Raw genomic sequence first — 22,024 nt, forward strand, 5'->3', positions numbered from 1 at the left:
GCCCTGCAGTCCTCCGTTACCTTCACACCCGCTTTTCGGCTCGGATGCCCTCCGTTTGGCATGACCAGACGGGGGCTATCCAGGGCTTGAGACGGAGGCGTTTATCTTAACGGAAGGATGGACGGAAGTATCCTGGCCGCCAAGCCCCATCTGGACGCGTGAACCCTCCCTCGCTCGTGGTTGACGGGTTATCGACACGGAAAGACGGCTCTGGCCCCCAAGAGCTGCAGCAGCCCATGGCGGGGAGAGGTTCGTGGCGTTTGCGCGTCGGTCAAGGAGATGGGCAGCATGTCACGATGGCACCCGGCGAGCAAATGCCGGAGCAGAGCTGTTCCGTCTTTAACCGGTCAAGATCGAACTTGCATCGCCGTCCCCGTCAACCACATACGCAGCCCAATGAATGCTGTGGGGGTGAATGATCTGAATGAGGACAGCCGGCGCTCTCACGGCGGCGACTTGGACCCTGTGGCAGCGGCTGCCGCTTATCCCGGCCACGCATGGCGTGTCTGACGTGTCCGGGAAGCACAAACGACAGGCACCCATCTCGTACGGCTTGTAGGGTAGCCGGGTTGTCTATCCGTGGATGTCGTCCGTCCCCCCCGGGCCACTCGTCGGCGACCTACTTGTTCGCATTCGCCGCTTACTGGAGAGAGCCTGAAGGATCTGTCATTTTATTGACACGCACGCCGGCGCAAGTGTGTGCGAATTATATCCTCGCAAGCCCGCAGGGTGGCACTGGACATGTTGGACAAGACCCATCCCGAGCGCTATTGTCCCAAGGCGAACTATATGGGCAATGAATGGGTGGGATGAGTACGTAGGCAAGTAGGTATCGTGAGCCCCATTTGAGCCGCACGGACACCAACAGAGGAACCACTTTCCCCCTCCTTGCCAGCCAGTTCCCGAATACTCGGGCCGGAGATCCACTTTTCCGGCCGAGAGGCCCGATCAATGGCAGCCGCATGTTTGTTTGCTGCGCGATGGCCCAACCGATTCCCAAGTATTTGGTGTTGTTCCGTCCGATGTTGCCATCACATACATACAAGTCCCCTGCCTGCAACATGGGGCTCTGGGCCCTGACTTACTTCTCCCCTTCGGACTCTGTCCTATGCGACGGCCGCCTCGTGGACGTCGCGCAGGTCGTGTCACACGGCGATGCCGCGCTGGGGACGACCCTGCCTGTCTGTCGCGGGTAACCTCGTACAGCGCCGTACTTGGTAACACTCCAGACCAACAACAAAGCCCGGCGACATGCCGCCACGAAGAGTAATCCGGCAAAAGAACGCAATCCAGCATACCAATTGTTCGCCGGCCGGCGTCGCAACCCAGGCGCCCAGGCCCAATACGTCCCGAGTCGTGGACGACGAGAGAGACGTCGGCGTGGCGACATGGCCTGCCTCGTCAGCTTCCTTCCCTCACACGCCCCGAGGTTCTTTTCTGCACGAGCTGCCCGCCCCGCTTAGAGGTACCTTACCTTAGTTACCTCACAGTACACGATCACTCCACCGTGCAGTGCAGTCACACCGGATGGGACGTGGGCGAGAGCCGGCAACGAAACGACGCCTGTTGCAGTCCGTCTCGCTTCCCCCCCGTCCAGTGCCACCATAATGGCCAGTCAGTTAGTCGCCTTTGCGTTGTTGCATCGGGGGCTTTCCCAACCATCGCGCGCCGCTTCCCCCCGGCTACCACGGTTACAATGGCGATTCGCCGCGCCTCTCTCTGCCTCTCACTTATTAGATCTGCTCTACTCTACTCTACTCTACCCACACGCTCCCCGCGCCGCCACGGTCCTCGGATCTCGCCCAAGACGGTCGGTCGGCGGGCTTTGCTTGGGGGAACTCGGGCAGCGTGCGGCGTGCAGCAAGCAAGCAGCAGCTCACGGTGCGGGCGAGGCAGGGTGGGAGCAAAAAAAAAAAAAAAAAAAAGAGAGCCGTCATACGGGGCTCATCATGCACGAATTTACGTATCATGGGAGGTCCTGCGGTGTATCCCCAGGGCTGCGCGGTGTTGCTACCGAGATCACCGTTACACTGCAGGTGCCGCCTCGTCGGTACGCCAGTATTATTGCATGGACGCGACTCGGGGTGACCGACCGCCTTTCGGACCGGACGCCCCCCCCCCTTTCCGGGCCCCTTGGACATTGTCCCATCGACCACCACTCACAGATGCATGACTGACGCGGCGAAGATGGGGATGAGTACGCATGAGTACGCATGCTTGTGGACAATTGTGTTGCCCAGTGTGTTCTATTCTGTTTATTGATACCCGACCCACGAAGCCGCGCTCGGATGGTCCCCATCAATGGCGACGACTCATCGACATGCACACACCGTTGCTGACCAGGCGTCTGGTTGTCGGGGCCACTATTCACGAGAATCCGGGACAATAGACGGATTCGCCCTTGCAATCGTCGACTCGGTCCCGAAAGGCCGCTGCCTTGCCCTGAATGCCATGGTCGCCGCGAGTCCTCGGCCAGAAACGACACGAGCAACATCGGCTGGGGGTTTCTCACGCCCGCTTCCATGCGCCTCTCCCGGAGATTCAGCTCTTGACAGTCGCCTCATCGACGAGGTAAATGGCACTCCCGCCGGCTGGACGACTGACAACGACAGCGTTTTCGCGCTGCTCCTCGGTGAGGTCCTTGCTGGCGTAGTACTCTCGCTCCAGCGCTGCCTTGACGTCGGCCACCTTGTTCGCCGGGACGAGATGGACGCTGCAGCCGCCCCAGCCGGCGCCCGTCAGTCGGCTGCCGTAGGCACCCGCGGCGCGGGCTATCCTGCAGATCTGGTCGAGCTCGGGGCAGCTGCACTCGAAGAGGTCGCGGCACGAGTCCTGCGTCGCGTTCATGAGGCCGCCGAGCTCCTCGTTGAAAGGGGTCGTGTCGGACCGCCCGGTGTGGAGGGGTCGCTCCAGGAGCGTGATGAACTTGAGGACGCGCAGCGCCTCGGTGAAGACGTGGAGGGCGCGCTGGCGCAGCTTGAAGCGCTCGGCGCGCACGGGGAAGCTCGACAGGAAGCGCTTCTCGAAGTCGGCCGCTGACAGGTTGAGCACCCTTGCGATTTCCTCGCGCGTGTATCCCTCCTCCTGGGTGAGCGCCCCCCGAGTCAGCTCGATGAGCTTCTGGAGCTCCTCTTCCTGGGTAATGCTCTTGACGGCGCCGTAGTCGGACGCGTTTTGGTGGTAGAAGTAGGTGTCGTGGAAGCCGCGGAGGCTGGTGCCCAGCGAGCCGGCATCGGCCGGCAGCTCGGTGCCCGGCGGGTTCAGGACCGCGTTGAGGTACGCGGCGGCGAGGGTGACCTCGACGACGCGAAGGTTGTAGTGAATGGGGGCAGTGACCTGTTTGTTGGACGTGACGAAGCTCTGGGCGATGACGAAACACAGCTCGGGGTTCGTCGGCGGGAACTGCACCGGCCGCGCCTCGAGCCGCGGGCTGAAGGAGACGAAGAGGGCGGAGCCGGGTTCGGAGAAGACGGACGCGGACTGATCCATGCTGCGGAAGAACCGTGTTAGCATCGCGGAGGGACTCAATGTAGAGGATAGCGGGGAAGGGCGATCGAGACGGAACATACCCGCCAGCGTTGACGCCGACGGCGCGCTCGCTCACAATGGCGAGCTCGGTCAACTCTGTCTTGTCGACCGTCTTCTCGCCGTTGGCGACCATGACGGCGAGGGCGGTTGCGCTCACAAAGGCGGCACTGGAGCTCAGGCCGCCGCCAACGGGAACGTTGCCGTCCATGACGACGTCCATGTTGCAAGGGCGGCAGCCGGGGCCCCTCTTCTTGTGGAGCAGCTCGAGGGCGCCGCGCAGGCCGCACTTGAAGTAGTTTGTCCACTCAAACTTGGCGGCGTCGATGTCGATGGGGCCGGCGAGGGGCACGGAGAACTCCCTGGCGGGGAACTTGTCGCCCTGGACGTTGGCGATGCGGATGGTGAAGGAGGTGGCGCCCTCGGGGGCGGGGCTCGCGCGGACGGCGAAGAGGGCGTCGAAGGTGATGGCCATGGGCAGGACGGAGTAGAGGGAGTAGTCGATGTGCTCGCCGATGATGTTGACGCGGCCGGGGGAGCGCGAGACGAAGTCGGCGCGGTGGCCGTAGACGGCGTCAAAGGTGGCGAGGAGGCGGTTCCATCGTGGGGCCTCGTGGGCGAGCGCCGGGGTTGGGTAGATGTCGGCGAGGGCGCCGGCAACGGGGACGGGGCCGGACATAGTAAAGAAGGAGGATATGTCTGGAGTCGGATCTGGACGGACGTATGGTCGTGGCGGCTAGAGGGAGATAGGCGGCGGCGGGAAAAGCTATGAAGTCGGACTAGAGGAGGGCGGATGACCCCGCAGTGTTGCCCCTCGGTCCGTTGCTTGCTTGTTTCTTGACTCAGGCTGTCGTCGATTTAGTGAGGAACGCGTCGTTGACGTGTGTGCGTGCTCTGTACCCTCGCGAGAGGGGGGAGGCTGTGGGTTGAGCTGGCGGACAGGGCGCCGGAGCCGGCGTTGGAGGAGGAGGAGGTTGGTAGTCGACGAGGAATGCGATGACGTATGTAGCTTGAGAGGGAGAGGGAGAGAGAGACAGGGGGCTGCAGCACGGGAGCACGCGCGGTTGTTGGCAGCAGCACGGAAACGACAGGCGAGCGGGAACAGGACGCGAGGATATGTATTTCAACAGAGACGGATGGACGGGAGGGGAGAAGCGAGAATAGGAAATGGTCATGCGATAGCTTCTCTCCCCCGCCCCTCATATAGGTACAGTACAACAGGTACGGCGCGTGGGCGGTGACGAGCGGGCGGGCGGGCGCGGCGTCTCGGAGGCGGTTCGGTGGCATTTTGGCAGGGCGGGTGGAGCCCAGGCCCGTTGGGCGCCGGAACCGCTTTCCCCGTGGAATCACCTCAACTCCAGGAGTCCAGGTCCACTGGACCGTGAGCAGCACCTCACTGGGGGGGGGAGGGGGCGCGCCAGCGGAGTGAAGCGAGCGTTCATCACAACGCGACCTTGCAATAAGATTGCCCATGTGACGAGATGAGGTGGTGTTGAAGCGGGTTTCCGGCGGCGGCGGGCAGGCCCAGGCACCTAACTTAGTACGTTACGTTAGTAACTTGCTACCTGCGTTACTGTACTCTCCAGCTCGCGGACCGCTGATTGGCGCGCATAACGGCTCAAGAATCGCGTGAGCAAGCAGCGATGGATGAATGAAAAGCGTGTGCGCGAGAGGAGCTTTGCGCGAGAGCTCCATCGGTTGGTGGGTTCCTTGCAGACGAGAATCTTTTTTTCCCCCCCGTCCCTTTCTTTCCTCACTCCCTGAGATTTTTGTTTTGCCTGTGCCTGCCTGCCTGTCTGCCTGTATCTGTCGTCTTTCGTCTTGTTTCCCCGTGGGATGGATGGATGCATGGGGCGTGTTTGATACTAGATCGGCGTGCCACGGACCATGAGATGGTACCTGCTTCGTACGCACGTACATGAATCTACGTGCATCCTGGGATACAGTCTACTAGGCGCCCCAATGCGGAGGCGGCGGGCGGTGCGCGAAGACGGAGGGAGGGCGGGCCTCTCTCTGCGCGTGGTCGCTCGTTGCGCCCCGCTTTCCCGCGGGGACAAACTCGGGCGTTGATGTAGGTTTGCTTGCGAAGTACAGTACGAAGTATAGGTAGGGAATAGGGAAGACCGCCGTGCGAGAGTGCCAGGCCAACATCATGACGGTCCCGGTTCACTGCGAGGATAAAGAAACGTGGGCATCTTTGCGTGAGTGGGGTGTGTGTGTGTGTGTGTGCGTCTCGCCATCTCCCTCCCGTTTGGATGGGAGGTTCACTGCTCTTCACCAAACACCCACAGCCCCGGAGATTGGCCGCCGCCGCTCCGGCTGCCGACCCGCGTGTCGGCCGCGACGGACGGACGGGGTGGACCGGGGGTGTCGGGGCGGGGGGGCCGAGTCGCGCGGTCCCTGGGCGGGCAGGGTATCGGCGCACGCACCGCATCATTGTTCTACGTAGCAAGTCACAGAGCACGTGGTATGACTGTCAACGCAGTGCCATCTCATGAAACGGGGGGAACGACACCACGCGCGACGTCTAGAGGAGAGGTATATGCTGGCTGCATGGGCGAGACCTTTTGTGGCGGGAGGAGCACCAACGGCCGCGGGAGCATGCTGATGCCGTGCGCTCTGAAACGAAAACGGCTCACTCACTCTAGAGTCACGAGCTCCGGCAAGACTTTTTGTTTTGGATTATCGGTGCTGTGAGACCGGGAGAAAGCCACAGCAGCAGCAGCAGCAGCGGCAGCAGCAACATCAACAACAAGACGTACTAACTGTACGTACAAGGTGCACCTGCATGTACGATGCACGTGCCGGAGAGCACGAAACAAGCATCGGGGGGTGGTGCGTTGGCGGGTCGATTGGCGAGCGGCTTCCCACGTGTTGTGAACCCTGCCGGCGGCGATCGCCCTCGCTCACTCTCCCTCTCTCTACGTACCGTCCTGTCCTGTCCTGTCCTGTCCTGTCTCGCGGCAGGGGCGGCATGGCCGGCGCTGGAGATGCGGGCGTCTTGCGCAGTGTGAGTTTGCAAGATCATGGCAGATTGGCTCAGATTCCTTCGTGGGACGGCCCCGTGTGTGACGGGATGAGCTGGCGAAGGAAGGGTGTGTGTGTGTAAGTGTGTGTTGCAGATCTCTTCCCGTCCTTCCCGAGCGCGCTCTCTCTCTCTCTCTTAGTACTCCTTCTAGTGCCTCCTCTCAGGGGCTGGTCTGCCTGCGTGCCACCTGCCTCGCTGAACAGCAGATCGGCGGGGGGGGGGATTGCATGCAGACTTGATGGGGGGGTGGTGGGTGGATGGGCGGCGGCTACTAATAAGATTCCAGATCTGCGCATGGGGGCGTCGGCAGGCGCAGACAAACGTGGAGGTGATGACCCATGGCTAGCTGTCCCCGGTGAAAGCGACTGGAGAGATATAACTTAATTCACTAATGGTGTGCAAGGCGGGCTGACCGTGAAACGCAGCGGACATGCAGCCGCTGTGGCACCGCAGGAAGAAGCTGCCCCGAGGGCTGGAGGCGTTGTTGCATCACTGGTGCCATCGAGGCGGAATACCTAAGTTAGTACGTGAGGGTGTCGTGAGTTGGGGGCGTGTCAACGTGGCACTTGGTGCCTTCTCAGACCAAGATATACGCAATACGTACTACCATCGGGGTCCTTCTGCAGCAGCAAGCAAGCAAGCAACAGCACTACTAAAGTGCGTTGCAGGCTGCAGTTGGACCACCAGGGCTATCTATCCTGCAGCACGAGCCGTGTCGCTTCGAGAGACAGACAGCAACTAGCGGAAAACGCCGCCGAGAGCCACGTTGTTGTTGCACCAAGCTCGTCATTCACCCGCGTCTCTGCTTCGACCTGCTGCCCGCCCGCCACCGCTGTACTAACAGGTAAGGTGGTTACCAGCAACAGTACGTCTTCTGTCCTGTTTTCGGCATTTTAGTACAGTATTATTCGCAAAGGAGGAGGCGGTGGTGGCTTCCGTCGGCTCGCTCGTCCATGGCCCCTCGAGCCGTTTCGTTGGTCCTCGATCCTCTGTTCGGCCCCTCGGCCGCCCGCCCGCCTCAGCAAGCCTCCGCCCCTCCCTTCCTTGGGCAAAAATAAAATAAACTGCATTTATTATGCATTCTTTGATCTCCCATGACACGGGCGGGCGGCGGCGCCATTTGTGCCGTGCCCCCGTACTTCATACGTGCATCAAATACGCTAACAGAATGTGGGATGGTTCTGCGCGACTTGTGCGGCGCTGTCGAGCCCCGGATGCGAAAGAAGAGGTTAGTAACTTAGTTACCTGTTACCGTAGAAGCAAAAAGCCCCCCCACCATATCCGCCCGCAGCTTTCGCGCAGCAGCAGCGCACGCACCCGACGCCGACCTGCCGCCGACGACCCGCTCCAACAAGCTCCGGCCTGCAGTAGGCATGGCAGGGCTTGTACTGGCTTGACTGGGCTGGGAGGGAGTCGTCGCGCGCGCGCGCCCGGACCGTTGGAGCCAAACCGAAAACGAACATGGCTGGGTGGGCGGGCGAGCTGTTTGTGCGTCGCTCTCATCAGTGGCCCTGCCTGCCCTGTAGGTACCAAGTCAGCCCCGGACGTCATCCGACCCGCTCGCTCGCCGCACCACACCCCGCTGAAACTCTCATCGGGCTTCTTTCTTCTGCTCATCACTCGTTTTCGCTCGGGACGCGAGGGCTTGCCTCTTCTTCGCCGCCGCCCCCCGCCCCCCCCATGATGGATGAAGCTTGGCCGTCTGTCTGTCGGGTGCATGCGTCTGTTGTCCACCACCCCCAAAAAGACTCCCGCCATGCTGTGAGTGGATGATCCGCCGAGGTGGTAGGTGGTAGCCACATCCGGGACTGCACGGCCTTTGGCCCCCCAGCACTCGGGCGGGCGGGAACGAGATGGTAGACGTAGCCTACCGTAGTATTCCGTCCCGCTTGCATTGGTTGTCTTCCATATAAAGGGGACCTCCTGCACCCCTCCATCTCCCCCTCTCGTCTCTCGCACTCCTCGACAAAGACGCATTCAAATCATCACCACAAATCTTCACACACACACCACCCGTCAACAACCAGACAACCATACAAACACCGTCATCATGGGCGACTGCGGATGCTCCACCTCTGGCTCCTGCAACTGCGGCTCCAGCTGCACTTGCGCCAACTGCCCTGTAAGACAAACTCGCCGTCTCCTTGCCTTGCCGTCGTGCCGTCCGCTGACCAGTCCTCCCTTTGCCTACAGCACAAATAAACCTCTGCACAGCAAGGGTCGCGACACCCGCTAGTCATTTGACTTGCGGATGCCCTCCTGTCTTTCTTTGATGTCTTTTCTTGTCTCTTCCGGTCGGCGTTTGGAAGGGGGGCGGCGGTTGACGAGGTTGATACGGGGATGACACGACGGCGATGACGACGTTGACGTTGACGATGACGAAGAAGACGCGGATGATGAGCACCGGGATGGGAACGCGGCCGTCTATCTGACTGACCGACCGACCGACCGACCGCGCGCGCACGGGAACGGCGCTGGTCCAGGTCCTGTCTCTACCGACTGCGGCGCGAGCGACAAGGGGCTGGCGCATGTACATCCATATAATTACCATATCTGCCTATCCTTGGGACCCCGATGATGCCTGGGCTGAGAAATTGAGGCCACATCAATCTCGGACATGCTGTTCTGCGCCCACTTCCTCAACTTTCCTGTACCCCCTTTCGCCGTTTTGTGCTCGCCAGTCGACGTGATCCATCCCTCGTTACACATCGCACCTCGGAAACGTCACGCGGTCTCTCTTGTGCTCTGTCGCACGGCGCACGCGTGGCGCGACGCTTCGGGTGTCCGGTACGCTGGCCGCTGGCCGTGCGACGGTGCCTCGGGCGAGCGGGCGAGCGGGTTTAGAAGGCGGCTGGTTGCGACATGAGACTATGCGTCCGTCCGTTGGCTTGTTCCGACTTTGGTCCTACATATAACGGGCTGTGATATACACGGCCGGGGGGCAAAGCTGCCAAGGAAGCCGCCAAGCATGTATCGGGAGGGGAGCATCTAACTCTCCGATGCTTTGCTTTTTGCGCGGTTTGTTCTATTCCTATGCATGTCTTTATTTGGGGCAGGGTGCGTAACCGCATCAATCCCTGAACCGAATTGCCTGACTGCTCTATTGTTTCGCTTCCCTGCTTGCCAGCTTCATATCTGTGCATACATAGTCCGTCCGCCTACGCGATACCCGTATCACACCCTTTTTGACAGCATGAGGCCGTGGTAGTAGCAGCCAGACCAGCAGCCCTCGCCCCGAATGGTGGTTGCCCATGGCGCGTTCTGAGGACTCGCTGGCGTGCGTGCGCGCGCGCGCGGGTAAACCTGCTCATATCCGCTCGCCCGCCCCAACCGTACGGGACGGGACGGTCCGACAAGGCTGGCGGTGCGCAGGCATCGCCGGAAGCCAGGGCCGATGCCCGGCGACAACGCTAGTAAAACGTAGGCATAGGTGCGTCTCCCTCGGAGTCTGGGACACATATCCGGTTTGGGCGGCCACTGGGCAGGAGAGATGTACGTGGCAGGGTGGTGGGTGGGCGGTTGGGAAGGTTGGCGGTTGCTGATATCTCTCGCATATATGCAGGAGGATGTATGTATATCAACATGCCCGTGGAACCCGCTCGCCATGAACTTGTCTAGGTTTTTCTTTTCGATAAAAAAAATGTGCTTGCCCCACTGGGATATCGACCAAGAGTTTTGCACAACCGTGCCACCAATGAAGCGTCTCGCCCAGGTCAGCGCCTCGCACGCCTCCGCTTCGGACGACAAGCCCGGATAATATCAGTCATTGCGCTTCGGACGAGCTCTCACACGGCCATATAGAGGCGGGCAGAGAGGTAGCAAACGGATACGTTACCTCGCGCGCGACTAGATGGCCATGGCGCGGCTCGCCGGCGATCAACAGATAGCCCGTATCATCGGCGGATGAAGGTCCCTGGAGATGGCAGCGCTGCGCGTGATTGGCGGAGCGTCACGGGCGGTGGTGGTGCAATTCCGGTACGTATCTGGCCGAGGCGCAGGGGACGGGAGACATGAACCCCACCCCGCGAAGTCCAGGGCGGTGACATCAGCATTGGATCGGCCCTGATCCGCCATCTGTCCACTAAAAGTTGATGACTGATGCCTCGGATCTGCCGCGCGCCCACCGCCGGGGACCGACATCATCACCACCACCACCACTTTCCCCCACGAAGCAAGCAGCATCAGCCACTTCCATCCCATCTAGCGCCCCGTCGGCGCCTCAACGTTGCCGCGGCTCCGTTCGGTTGCACCACAGCCAAGGCACCGCACCACAGGGTACCATACCTGTAGTGCAGTATACCTCGTCAACGCTGTTACGTCTCTTCCTGCGCGCTCCTCGACGTCTTCGACTTCTTGCCTACGATCACCGTATCTTGTCCCGCCGCCCGCCCCTGGGCCATCTGCCCGTCCAGAATGGGCCTGTGAGCTCGTCTTCCCCGCCCACCGACCGAACTCTCCGACCCTGCAGCCCCTCGTCGTTGCAGCAGCGACGAAGACGACGACGACAAAGAGATGGCATCGCAGGTACCGACAACGCTCGCCGATGCGCCAGCGCTGCCGCCCGGCGCCGTGCAGGCCCTCGCCACGCCGCGACCTCCCGACGCGCCGCGGCGATGCTTCATCTGCCTGACCGACGAGGAACCCTCGGACCCCCCCGGCTCCTGGGTCGACCCGTGTCCCTGCACGCTCGAGGCGCACCAGGACTGCATGCTCTCGTGGGTCACCGACTGTGAGCGCTCCAACAAGCCGCTGCAGTGCCCCGTCTGCAAGTCCGCCATTGAGCTCGAGGGGCCCTGGGACCTCGTCGTCGCAGCCTCCGACGCCGTCCAGCGCCGCTTCACCCGCGCCAGCCCCTTCCTGCTCTTCACCGGCGTCTCCATGGGCGTCCAGTTCAGTCTGCAGATGTACGGCGCCCTCGCCCTGTGGACCTTTGCCGGCAAGGACAGCCTCATGCGCTTCATGCTCGGGCCCGATATGATTATTGACGGTCGCACATCGGGCAATGCCCGTTTCATCAAGGAGCGCATATGGAACGCCCTCGTCATGATGAACATAGCCCCCACCCTGCTCTTTTCCAAGCTGCTCCCCGGCCTGAGCAACAAGATCTTCCTTCCAGCTGCTTCCCTGGTGAGTCCAACCTCTTCCCGCTGTCTTGTATCGAGAGGATACTCCAAGCTGACTCTTGTTCTCTAGTACGGCATGTATCATGTCATGCACGAAGACGACTTCATGACATGGCCGCCCTCGCCGCAGCTCGCCGTGGCCATATTCCCATATATCCGCTCCGTCTACTTCAACTTGTGGAAGGAGTTTGTACTGCCGTACGAGACGAAGCTTAATAGGCAGCTCCTCGGCTTGCCTCCGCTCCAGGAAGGACAAAATCTGCCCCAGGGCCAGAACCCCGACCAGCAGGCCGCCAACAACCGGCAGCGCAACGCGCAGGACCGCAACGCCGATGGGGGCCTAGTTGGCCTCCTGCAGGCTGTCCTCGACGCTCTAGATCCCGATGACGAGCCAGAGCACCTGGCAGGCGCCAACGACATCAACCGCATCGAAGCTTTGCATGAGGGCGTTGACGCGCTCGATGACGAGCAAGGGGGCGAGATCATGGTCGAGTTGCGGATCGAAGAGGTTGAGCTGGACGAGAACGGCGACCCGCTGGTGCAGGAGCTGCCGCCGCATCCGTTCGAAGACGAAGAGCCTGAGCCTCACCCGGGCGCCTGGGGCGAAGACGCTCCGCTTCATGCCGAGCATGAACAGGCCGAGCCGGCAGCCTTGGGCGGCGCCCAAGACGACCAGGATCAGGACCAGGGCGGTCACGAGGTGCCCCAACCGCCGCCACGCAGGATGGGTCTCTCCGCCCTTCTGTCCAGCGTGTCCAACGCCATCGTCGGCGCGCTCATAATGCCGGGCATCTCATACGCCATGGGCGAGGCGCTACGTCTCGTGCTGCCCAAGGCGTGGACGAGCGTGGGCCCGCGCAACCCGTGGTCGCGGTACGGCATGGTGGGCCGGCCGGGCCTGCTGCAGCAGCAATGGGGACGAAGCCTGGTGGGCGGGTGTCTCTACGTCGTGCTCAAGGATGCGGTGCGCGTGTACACAAAGTCGCGCCGGGTGGCGGCCATGGGAAACCGCCGGGTGAAGAATGTCGACCGCCGACGGAGGGACAAGTGAGGCGGCTGCGAAACTTGTTCTCCTTTATCAGGCTGAGGGCCTTGTATGTATCGATATCGAAAACGTGGTCCGCGTGACGCAGTCTGGGGGGCATCATTTGCTTGGTCATAGAAGGGCGAGCACAACACATGGGCAGAGCGAGTTTTATATACTACAAGTGCGACAACGTTCACCTTGATGGGCAGCTAGTCCCTGTGCGGCCGCGGCACTAGGCTGTATAGGAGGACTCTACGCTGAAGCTCTACGAGTCGCATGTGGCCATCGGCATAACTAGCCGCCGCGAGCCTTGACCTACAAGCACATACGTCGACTCTGGCCCGCCGATCATCGGCGGTCCGGGATTGATTCGTGCGGGCCAGGTGAAGATGTGATGATAGATAACACCCCCTTCCTGTACGAATTGCGGCCCTGAACCGAACCAAACCAACCCCCCCTTCGTCTCTCTAGCTAGAGTTTTGCGCCGTCTTTGCCGCCGCGAGGCCCGTCCCTCGACGGGAGCAGTTCGAAGCTGCGCACGGGAAGGTCGAGGAATTGGAAGATCTGATGGAACCTGCAGAAAAGGGGTGGAGCAACGTCACCCCTCAAGTCAGCACACGTTCCCTTCAGATCGATACAAGTCTTCCTCCCCCCTCTCCCTTCCTTCTTTCCTTTCCATCCTCTGTAAAAAAAAAAAGGGTGTAAAAAATTCACACAAAGATAAGAAGGGAGGGGGGGGGGATGGTTGCGGCCCAGCGCACCAACCACCCCGCGCGGTGGCGGTGCGGTGGTCAACAGCGAAACAAACAAACATCTCTCGCTCTCTCACCTGTCGCTCCCAAAGAACGGCTCGCTGCGCGCCGCCTTGTTTTCGTTTTTGTCGTTCCGGACGATCATCCAGGGCACGCCGAACGCGCCGGCCGCGTTGACGGCCTGGGAGGCGTGCTTGAGCATGGTCTTGTACGTGTCGCTGCGCTGGTTGGCCATGATGGCTGCTACGTCGTCGGGTGTGAAGAGTGTTGTCGCCGCATCTGCCGCCGTGGTGATGGAAGTCGATGAGACGGAGGAGGAGGGCGACGATGACGATGAGGGGGCATCGTCACGACAATGTTGTCCGATGGTGGTAATGGTGCTCGCTCCGGCAAAGTCGGCGGGCACCTGCGCGAGCACCTCGGCCAGCACGGCCTCGTCGCGGAGGTTTCGACGGGGCGTCGCCGTCCAGAAGGAGTGGAAGAGGTAGTGCCAGGTTGTGTGGTAGGCGTGGCGCGGGTGGTGGTCCTTGATGTAGAGGAGGGCGCGGCAGGCCTGCGTTATGCAAGTTAGTGTTGTCGGACACATTGTCATGTCTTCCTCTTTCCTCTCCCTCGCTCTGCTTCTTTCCATACTAAGCACGCCCGTCTCTCTCCTACGCCTGATCTACTCCTTATGTCCTACCCTCTCTCTGTGGAGCTCTCCCCCGCGATACGATTTCGCTCGCAGAGCTGGGGGGGTAGCGGGCGGTAGATACGGGGTGATGGAAAAAGGGGGGGTTTCTGTTTCATCATCGTGCCACTCACCTTTTGCGTCCACCCGAGCTCCAGAAGCTCCCTCAGGTCCTCCGGCAGGACAATCTCCGGCTTGCCAAACGCGGCCTTGGCGCGGCCCGTCTCGTAGTCGGCGAGGTAGTCGCGCTTCTGCTTGCTCACGGCCCAGGGCGGCGTGTTGTCTGCAGTACAGTATACAAGATAAGTACAAAGAAAGGGGCAAACAAAAAAAGATGGCAACGGAAAAAAAAGAGGAAAAATCCAGCGTGTAGGCGGTGGTGGCGGCGGCGCGCGTTGGTGGTGAGGGTCGGAAAGGAGGATATCTACCTACCTGCGTTGGATTGCACCACTCCCGCGAACACAGGGTGGAACCTTGGTGTTGCCGGTGTTGTTAGCGACAGAGCAGCAACAAAGAAAGAAAAGACATCATCGTCACGACATATGCGCCGCCGTTGGGGGGCGGGCGTCGCAGAGCCTGCGGACGTACTCGACCTCTACGCCATGCCCCCTGAGCGTCTCCAGGTTGCTGACGAGGTAGAAGAAGGCCAGGTAGCTGTAGAAGGAGGCTGCGTCGTGCAAGCTTTAGTAGCCACTATACTGCTGCTATCCCCCCCCCAGCAGGAGGAGCAAGCAAGCGAAGGGGGGATGAAGGGGACCTACAGATGTCGATGTAGCAGTCTATCTTGCCTCCCATCTTGACTATGAGGTACTCCGGGATGCTGTTGCAGATTCTCGCTAAGCGTACAACGGGGGAGACACGTAGCTGACGCCGAGAAAAGTCTTTTAGCAAGTCTCGTGGTCGATGGGCTTCATATATATATGTAATGGTCTGCCATCTGTCCGACGCCACAGTTGAGCTAGCGCTGACGGTGAGAACACACGCAAAGTTCACGGCAAAGGCGCACATGCACATACGGTCTCACTGGGCAACCTGAATCATGTTCATTATCGCGTAAAGAAAAAACAACTCTATACGGCCAGTTGCGTCGTTTTGCTCGACTGGATATACTGCCGATACCTTTCCAGGTGCTTGTCGACCACTCCGCCGGCGCCGGCATAACGCTCCACCTGCTCGGCGCAGCGACCGATGAAGAGCCTGGGGTCCATGAGGCCATCGACCTCACCCCAGATGGGTTTCTGCAAAGCCATGGTCAGTTGGAAAAACGTAGAAACAATGGTTTGTTTGCGCGGGCTTACGAAAAAGTCGGTTCGCTTGATGCGCTCGATCAGGTCGTTGCTACCGCCCTCCATCTTGACGTGGTAGGCAGCCTCGCGCGACAACAGGCGGATCTCCTCGTGCGCAACCTGGCGCGAGGCGCCGTGGTTGACCATGCGGATGAGGATCTCTTCGCTGGCCATGTAGGGCAGCTCCTGCATCAGCTGGGAGTTGATGACGGCAGGGAAGACGACGAGGCCGTCGCAGACGTGATCGAGGCTGGTCACGATGGCGTCGGCGAGGAAGAACATCTCGGGAATATCCATGCGGCGGATGGCGCTGTCGTCGAGACTGCGCTCAAGCCACTGCGACGAAAACGTCTCGCTAAAGTTGGACGAGATGTTGCTGAGCTTGCGACCCAAGCTGCAGATTCGTTCGGCCCTGCTTTCTGTTAGCGCCAAAGGCGGACATGACGAATGATTACAAGAGATAATAGGCGACCTACGTCATGGGATTGGACTTGAACGGCATCGCCGAAGAACCAATCTGGCCGGCAACATGAGGCTCGTCCAAGACCTTGTCGTGGCAGAGGTGGCGGATGTCCTGCGGTCGTTAGCATGCGCCTTCATTCCCACCCGACCACGACGGGGGAACCAACAGTAGCGACGCGAGTCGCCGTGGCGCCGAGCGCAGCCAGAGCGTTGGCAACACGAAGGTCGACCTTGCGGGTGTACGTCTGGGTGGAGATGTCGTAGCAGCCCTGGAAGCCGCTCTTGGCGCACAGCTTCTCGTTGAGCTGGTCGACCTTGCTCGCGTCGTTTTGGAAGAGCGCCAGGAACGAGGCCTGGGTGCCGGTCGTGCCCTGGGCGCCTCGGAACTTGAGGCCGGAGCGGACATACTCGATGTCCTCGAGGTCGAAGACGAGGTCCTGGAGCCACTGGGCGGCGCGGCGGCCCAGTGTGATGGGCTGGGCAGCCTGGTAGTGCCTATGCCTTCATGTTAGACTCGAGATGTACCGTAGGGATGAGGGGGGCGAGAGCTTGACGCACGTGAAGCCGAGAGTCGGGAGGTCCTTGTACTGGACAGCGAACTTGGACAGGGAGCTGATGGCACGGGCCAGCTTGGGGAGGAGCAGGTCCATGGCATCGCGGAGGAAGATGAGGTCGGCGTTATCAGTGACCTATGGAGGGTAAGTCATCCGTCTAGACGATTCGGCGGAGGGGACAGCGTCGGGGTGTTCGTACTGTCGCATGTCTGTCAGTCTTTCCGAGAGGATAGTCTCGCCGTGCTCTGGGGGGATTCACGTACCAAAGCAAGAGGTGGCGCCGAGGTGGATGACACCCGCGGCAGCCGGGGCGTCCTTCTCCAGGGCGTGGATGTGCGCCATGACGTCGTGCCTCACGCGCTTCTCCTCGTCGGCGGCGACCTTGAAGGCGTCGTCGCTGACGACGAGGTTGGCTCGGATCGCGTCGAGGGCCTCGTTGGAGATCTTGTCGACGCCCAGCTCCTGCTCGGCCTCGGCCAGCCAGAGCCAGAGCTGGCGCCACGTCGAGTAACGCTGGCGCGGGGTGAAGATCTTTCGCATCTCGCTACCTGTGCGTCGTCGGGGACCGTCAGTCAGCCTGATTCGTCTCGTCGTCTTGCTAGGGCTTCCCCATGGCTTGCGTGCGGGTCTCGGCGGACGTACTGGTGTAGCGAGACACCAGAGGGGTCTGGTACTCGTCGAATGCGGACATCGTGACAACCGGCGGCGGCCAATTGACGGGTTCCCGAGGAATGATGGGGTGTTGCAGGGCAATGAGTGTGTGTCGTGGTGAAGGTATCCGGGATTCCACAACGAGCTCAGCGAGAATCGGACGGCACGCAACGGATGGGCAAAAAATTCAACCCCACCACCCCGCCATTTGGTACGTACTCTGTATAGCGGGCAGGTGCAGCTACGAATAGTAAATATGGTAACGACGTCCAGGTGCTCCAGTTACTACACGGACTGACCTACAAGGGTACGGAATTTATTGATTCAACAGAGCGATGTGAGAGTCTCCATCCTCCCGGTCTCACCCGAACCAAATCATCTACGTACTGTCGTCGATGACAGACTCACGCTCGGTCTAAAACGACTCTGCCTCGGACCATGACCTGAACAATGTTGCGATCGTCTCCCGTCATGATGAACTTCTCAAACGTGGTTCGCAACGAATCACCGGCCTGCATCGGCGCGTTGACGCCGCCCCGGCACGCGCGCATGTCGACGAGCAGCGCGTCAAACTGCTTCCCGGGGTTCAGGTCTCCCACGGCGTCGCCAAAGCCGACGACCCGGGCACCGCCGGCCGTGGCCATGTGGAAGACCTGGTCCAGGGACAGCGCGGCGGCGCCGTCCCTGGCGTCCAGAAAGTCGCGCGCAAACGAGGCGACGAGGGCGTGGCGCATGGCGTTGAGCATGGACGACGAGTAGCCGCCGCCCGAGTCGGTCCCCAGGCCGACGTGGATGCCCTGCCCGAGGAATTCGCGTATCGGCGCGGCCATGAAGCCCCCGCCGACCGTCATGTTGGCCGTCGGGCAGTGCGCGACGCCGCACCCGAGCTCGCTCAGGCGCCGCGTCTCGTACGGCGTCATGATGGTGCAGTGCGCGAGGATGGACCGGGGTCCCAGCAGCCCAAAGTGCTGGTAGAGGTCGGCCTCGTTGGCGAAGCCAGGGAACAGGGACCGCGTCGCCGCCACCTCTTGCTCCGACTCGTTGAAGTGCGTCTGGATCGCCATGGTCGGGTCCTCGGCCGCCATGTCGCCCAGAGCCGCAAGGAGGCGGTCCTCGCACGAGATGGCGAAGCGCGGCGTGAGTACGGGCCGTATCATGCTGCCGCTGGGATCGATGCCGCGGATGTGGTCGATGCAGTCCCGCGTCACGCGCACCGACTCCTCGACGCTGGCATCGCGGTAGTAGTCCGGGGAGCCCCGGTTCATGTTGCACTTGCCCACCAGCGCCCTCTGGCCCTTGGCCAAGCACGTGTCGGCGAGTATTTGGGTTGCCTCGCCATGTAGGGAGCTGTAGTAGCTGGCCGTCGTGACTCCCTGGCGCAGCATGCCGTCGACGAGCGAGCTGTACGCTGTCCTGGCGTGCTCGGGGTCCTCGAAGCGCGCCTCGTTGGGGAACGCCGTTGACGACAGCCACTCGAGTATCTGCATCCCCTGCCCGAGCCCGCGGTGCAACCATTGGGGAGCATGGTTATGCGTGTCGACGAAGCCCGGAATGAGAAACTGGCCAGGGCAGAGCTCCGTGAGCCGGCAGTCGTCCAGGCCGAGCGCGGCAAGCCTTGTAGCTACATCCTGCCGACTCACGCCCGCTTCTAGGCTCTTGATGATTCCATTGGCGTCGACCGCGAGGAGCGCGTCCTCGAGGATGGCCAAGTCCTCTGGTCCGGTAGACTGGATGATGACGCCATGAAACGCCGCGGGCCGACTGTCTTGTCCGGCCATTTTGACTTGAAAAGCACTCGAGCTGCGGAGTAGCGGACTTGAGCTGTAGAGTGCCTGGTTTAGAGAACGGATGAAGGTGATTTTGATGCGTTGTGATGTGCCACGAACGAGGGGAACAGCGTGGAGCACCCGGAGCCGATGAAACATCAGTCAAGGCCCTCATCATCAGTCAGCCCTAGCTGGTCGAGTTGATTGATCTGCAGCCAAATGCCGGCCGAGGCGTGTAGAAAGCCAGGACCCTAATGCACGCCTGCATGGTGAGCCTGCATGTCAACCAACCAGCCGCCAGACACCCAATATTGGGGCAACTCGGCATTGGCACGAAACGGAAAAGCCTGAGGGGTTGTCTTGACTTTGCAAGGTCACCAAGCACCGAGGGGAACAAATCCATCCGGACAAACCTCTCGCACCTCCCGTTAAAGTCCTCACCAAGGTCTGCAACCGGCTCACGGGATCGAATGCCCGGCTGGCTACCTTCCTGCGCACCATGCTTCTGGACCGTTGGGAGGCCATACGAGAGGATTAACTCACTCTCAACCTCGTTATCACGGACACTGATGGGCTTTGCGGTCGGGGCCACACCATGAAGGCGCCTGTCAGCAGGCTTTGGCCCGCACGGACACTGGACGGGTCTTGCCCGAATCTGATACAGGCCGAGAATGGCAAAGCCGATGCCAGCGAGGCTGCGCGCAATTGAGCCCATCGGAGGCTGTCGGGCTACGGCAGCGATTGAAGCTATCGCGGATTGCCGGGCTGCAGCGGCCGTTGAAGGTCTCTAAGGTGCGGAAATGGAGAAATGCATGTCTGTTAATAGTAATATGGACTCGTTTAACCATGAGGCGTTCGGCACATGAATCAAGCGGAATCTACGGTTGGAGAAGTCACGCTCCAGCCGGCTGGCCATGCCAATACGTACAAAGCACTTCCCGACGCCTCCTCGGTTGCCTCTCGGCCGTCATTGTACTGTGTGAAGCCTTTGGCATCTGACTTAGCCTGTATGGCGACGTTGATCGAACCGGCTTGTTTTGTCGACACCAGACCGCAGGTTTGTAGCTGGGTCGTGGCATTTGTACATGACGTTTTATTCGGAAAGCTTGAGATCGATATGGCGTGGCCTTGATCCGGCACGGTTGAGAAGAAAAGCCATGTTGAAGGAGTAGCCGTGATGAGAAACATGGGAGCCAAAGTTGGTGACATGGTGCGGGGTTGACCAGTTAGAACCGTCATCATCCAACATTGCCCAGGGAGATGCATCTGTGCCAAGTACAGTATCGGTTGGATGAGTTTCGTATGCCACCAAGTACATGATCCTGTCCAGCCAACGACTGGGTTCAATGTTTCGGCGGGACAGGAGTCTGCCTACCTACCATCAAAGCTGTGCTGGCTCGAACCAACAAGCATCACGGATGGATGCGTAGTCCGTCTGCCACGATCACAACACACACACCTCCCAAGTCAAGTCTTGACAGCACGCGTGTCTCGGCATACGAGTCTGTCAGTCAGTCAGCCGTAGGCGCCCGCTCACTCTCCCCCCACCGGGTCAGAGGGCTCCCTCTCGCGAGTATGCCAACTAGTCGCCATGTAAGCCCCGGCTCGCACCGGAGAGCAGGAGCAGTTTACGTCGTTGGCGCTGGTGCGGGGGACGAGACAAAGGCTCTCCTAGCGTGAGTCGATCATTGTGAAAGCCCCTTTCTCCCCTATCTTTTGGAATCCCGTCAAGGCCACCCGGGAGCTTCGAGCCAGTGCAGCGATCGTTTGACATGAGTCGGCTGACGTATGGCTTAGCTGCTTGACGTGCCGAAGGAAAAAAGTCAAGTGCTCTGGAACGAGCCCGTGCTCCTACTGCGCGAAGCGGGACCTGGAGTGCAAAGTGTCTGAGCGTGGCCGGAGGAGGGTGTACTCTGTCGCGTACGGGCCTTCTGTCACCTTCAAAGTCCAAGACGGCCCCCGCTCACCACTGAGTACACAGCAGGATTAAGAACCTGGAGGCTCGCTTGGCCGCCTACGAGAGCTCCCCCCAGGGACAGGACGGCAGTATGCATTTCAACAATGAATCGTCATGCTTTCTTATACTGACGCGAGTGTCACCATCTTGAAGATCTGGAGGCTGAGACGTACATGGACAGCGAGTCCCTGGAAAAGCAATCGCGTACGGCCGGCCCTGTTTGTGCATCAGTACCAACTACGCAGATGGAGAATGCACCGTCTGGCGAAGCCTCGGGCCCGTCTTTTGGGGAAACTCGCCAGTTGTCGACCGTCAACGTGCACACGGAGCCGTCAGAGCCATTGTCAGGCTCAAGTGAGTAGCAGGAATAGAACATAAAGCTACACGTAAAACGAAGCCTCTGACAATCTACTTTGCGCAGCTATTTCGGCGGATTCTTCACTGAACTCGAGCTACGCATTCGGCTCGCGGGTGCAAAGGCTGCTTCAGGGCTCGAGGGCGACACCACACCGAGGTGGTGATTCCGACTGTCTTCCGCGCGAGCTTGACCGGTTCTCAAGCTCCGGTACCTGCATCTTCGACCTGCCGTCCTTTCCAATGGAGGAGGAGGAGGCGCGGGAGCTGTTGGAGACGTAGGTGTTTTACATCGGCTACACCCAGAATCACGTCGACGTGCGCGAGATTTCCGACACGATCGGCCTGCTGTTTGCCAATAAACCAGGACCCCGCGGTTACTGGGAGCTTGTGGACGCTTGAGATTCTGCTCATCTGCGCCCACGCAAGGCTGTTCAGGGGTGATTTTGGTGGCGGTGCACATGCCGCTGATGTATTCCCAGGCTACTCGCTCTTCAGCCACGGTTGCGACAGTATTCCTTCTCTCAGTCAGCTTTACTCGTTTGGTCGACCTGGAGTAGAGGTTCTGGCCCTGGTTGCCGTGTACCTCGTGAACATCAACCGCAGGGAAGAGGCCTACGTCTATGTCTGTATCAGCGTTCCCGACTTCTCCTTAGAGAGTATTTGGCGCTAAGAAACTGACCATCTGCAGATCAGTACCGCCTCGCGACTCGCCATCTCGCATGGATTTCACAAAAAGTCTCCAAACTCTCGCCTTCTCCCATCCGAGGTCAACCACATTAACCGTCTATGGTGGTCCGTCTACTTACAAGAGAGGTGAAGCAAAACCAACGCCATTAGCACCCAACATGAAATCCATCCAGAGCTGA

General features: G+C 60.5%; 8 protein-coding genes across 8 annotated transcripts; 2 read left to right on the plus strand and 6 right to left on the minus strand.

The window, feature by feature from the left end:
* Positions 1 to 2,541: 2,541 nt before the first annotated feature.
* Positions 2,542 to 4,204, minus strand: GAL1 (Galactokinase; the record flags this gene model as incomplete). The annotated part of the gene is made up of 2 exons (XM_047986746.1): positions 2,542 to 3,490; positions 3,570 to 4,204. 2 exons carry the CDS (start codon positions 4,202 to 4,204, stop codon positions 2,542 to 2,544), a joined length of 1,584 nt encoding a protein of 527 aa, XP_047842729.1.
* A 163-nt stretch (positions 4,205 to 4,367) lies between these two features.
* JDV02_005445 (uncharacterized protein) lies at positions 4,368 to 4,700 on the minus strand (the record flags this gene model as incomplete). The annotated part of the gene is made up of 1 exon (XM_047986747.1): positions 4,368 to 4,700. One exon carries the CDS (start codon positions 4,698 to 4,700, stop codon positions 4,368 to 4,370), a length of 333 nt encoding a protein of 110 aa, XP_047842730.1.
* A 5,490-nt stretch (positions 4,701 to 10,190) lies between these two features.
* Positions 10,191 to 13,749, plus strand: JDV02_005446 (uncharacterized protein). The gene is made up of 2 exons (XM_047986748.1): positions 10,191 to 11,680; positions 11,747 to 13,749. The coding sequence occupies exons 1-2, from the start codon at positions 11,066 to 11,068 to the stop codon at positions 12,725 to 12,727; spliced, it is 1,596 nt and encodes a 531-aa protein (XP_047842731.1). The 5' UTR covers positions 10,191 to 11,065; the 3' UTR covers positions 12,728 to 13,749.
* On the minus strand, positions 13,175 to 14,920 carry JDV02_005447 (uncharacterized protein; the record flags this gene model as incomplete). Its single annotated transcript, XM_047986749.1, has 6 exons — positions 13,175 to 13,277; positions 13,533 to 14,008; positions 14,260 to 14,408; positions 14,558 to 14,598; positions 14,714 to 14,792; positions 14,887 to 14,920. The coding sequence occupies 6 exons, from the start codon at positions 14,918 to 14,920 to the stop codon at positions 13,175 to 13,177; spliced, it is 882 nt and encodes a 293-aa protein (XP_047842732.1).
* Positions 14,921 to 15,195: 275 nt separating this feature from the next.
* Positions 15,196 to 16,523, minus strand: ADE13_1 (Adenylosuccinate lyase; the record flags this gene model as incomplete). The annotated part of the gene is made up of 5 exons (XM_047986750.1): positions 15,196 to 15,363; positions 15,424 to 15,823; positions 15,888 to 15,985; positions 16,041 to 16,368; positions 16,432 to 16,523. 5 exons carry the CDS (start codon positions 16,521 to 16,523, stop codon positions 15,196 to 15,198), a joined length of 1,086 nt encoding a protein of 361 aa, XP_047842733.1.
* A 159-nt stretch (positions 16,524 to 16,682) lies between these two features.
* ADE13_2 (Adenylosuccinate lyase) lies at positions 16,683 to 17,118 on the minus strand (the record flags this gene model as incomplete). The annotated part of the gene is made up of 2 exons (XM_047986751.1): positions 16,683 to 16,975; positions 17,070 to 17,118. The coding sequence occupies 2 exons, from the start codon at positions 17,116 to 17,118 to the stop codon at positions 16,683 to 16,685; spliced, it is 342 nt and encodes a 113-aa protein (XP_047842734.1).
* A 228-nt stretch (positions 17,119 to 17,346) lies between these two features.
* On the minus strand, positions 17,347 to 18,951 carry JDV02_005450 (Guanine deaminase). Its single transcript, XM_047986752.1, has one exon. It carries the CDS (start codon positions 18,854 to 18,856, stop codon positions 17,483 to 17,485), a length of 1,374 nt encoding a protein of 457 aa, XP_047842735.1. The 5' UTR covers positions 18,857 to 18,951; the 3' UTR covers positions 17,347 to 17,482.
* A 1,468-nt stretch (positions 18,952 to 20,419) lies between these two features.
* Positions 20,420 to 21,437, plus strand: JDV02_005451 (uncharacterized protein; the record flags this gene model as incomplete). The annotated part of the gene is made up of 5 exons (XM_047986753.1): positions 20,420 to 20,520; positions 20,642 to 20,764; positions 20,826 to 20,890; positions 20,955 to 21,155; positions 21,223 to 21,437. The coding sequence occupies 5 exons, from the start codon at positions 20,420 to 20,422 to the stop codon at positions 21,435 to 21,437; spliced, it is 705 nt and encodes a 234-aa protein (XP_047842736.1).
* Positions 21,438 to 22,024: the final 587 nt, after the last annotated feature.

The sequence above is a fragment of the Purpureocillium takamizusanense genome, chromosome 4 (genome assembly GCF_022605165.1).
Source record: "Purpureocillium takamizusanense chromosome 4, complete sequence".
Lineage (NCBI taxonomy): Eukaryota > Fungi > Ascomycota > Sordariomycetes > Hypocreales > Ophiocordycipitaceae > Purpureocillium > Purpureocillium takamizusanense.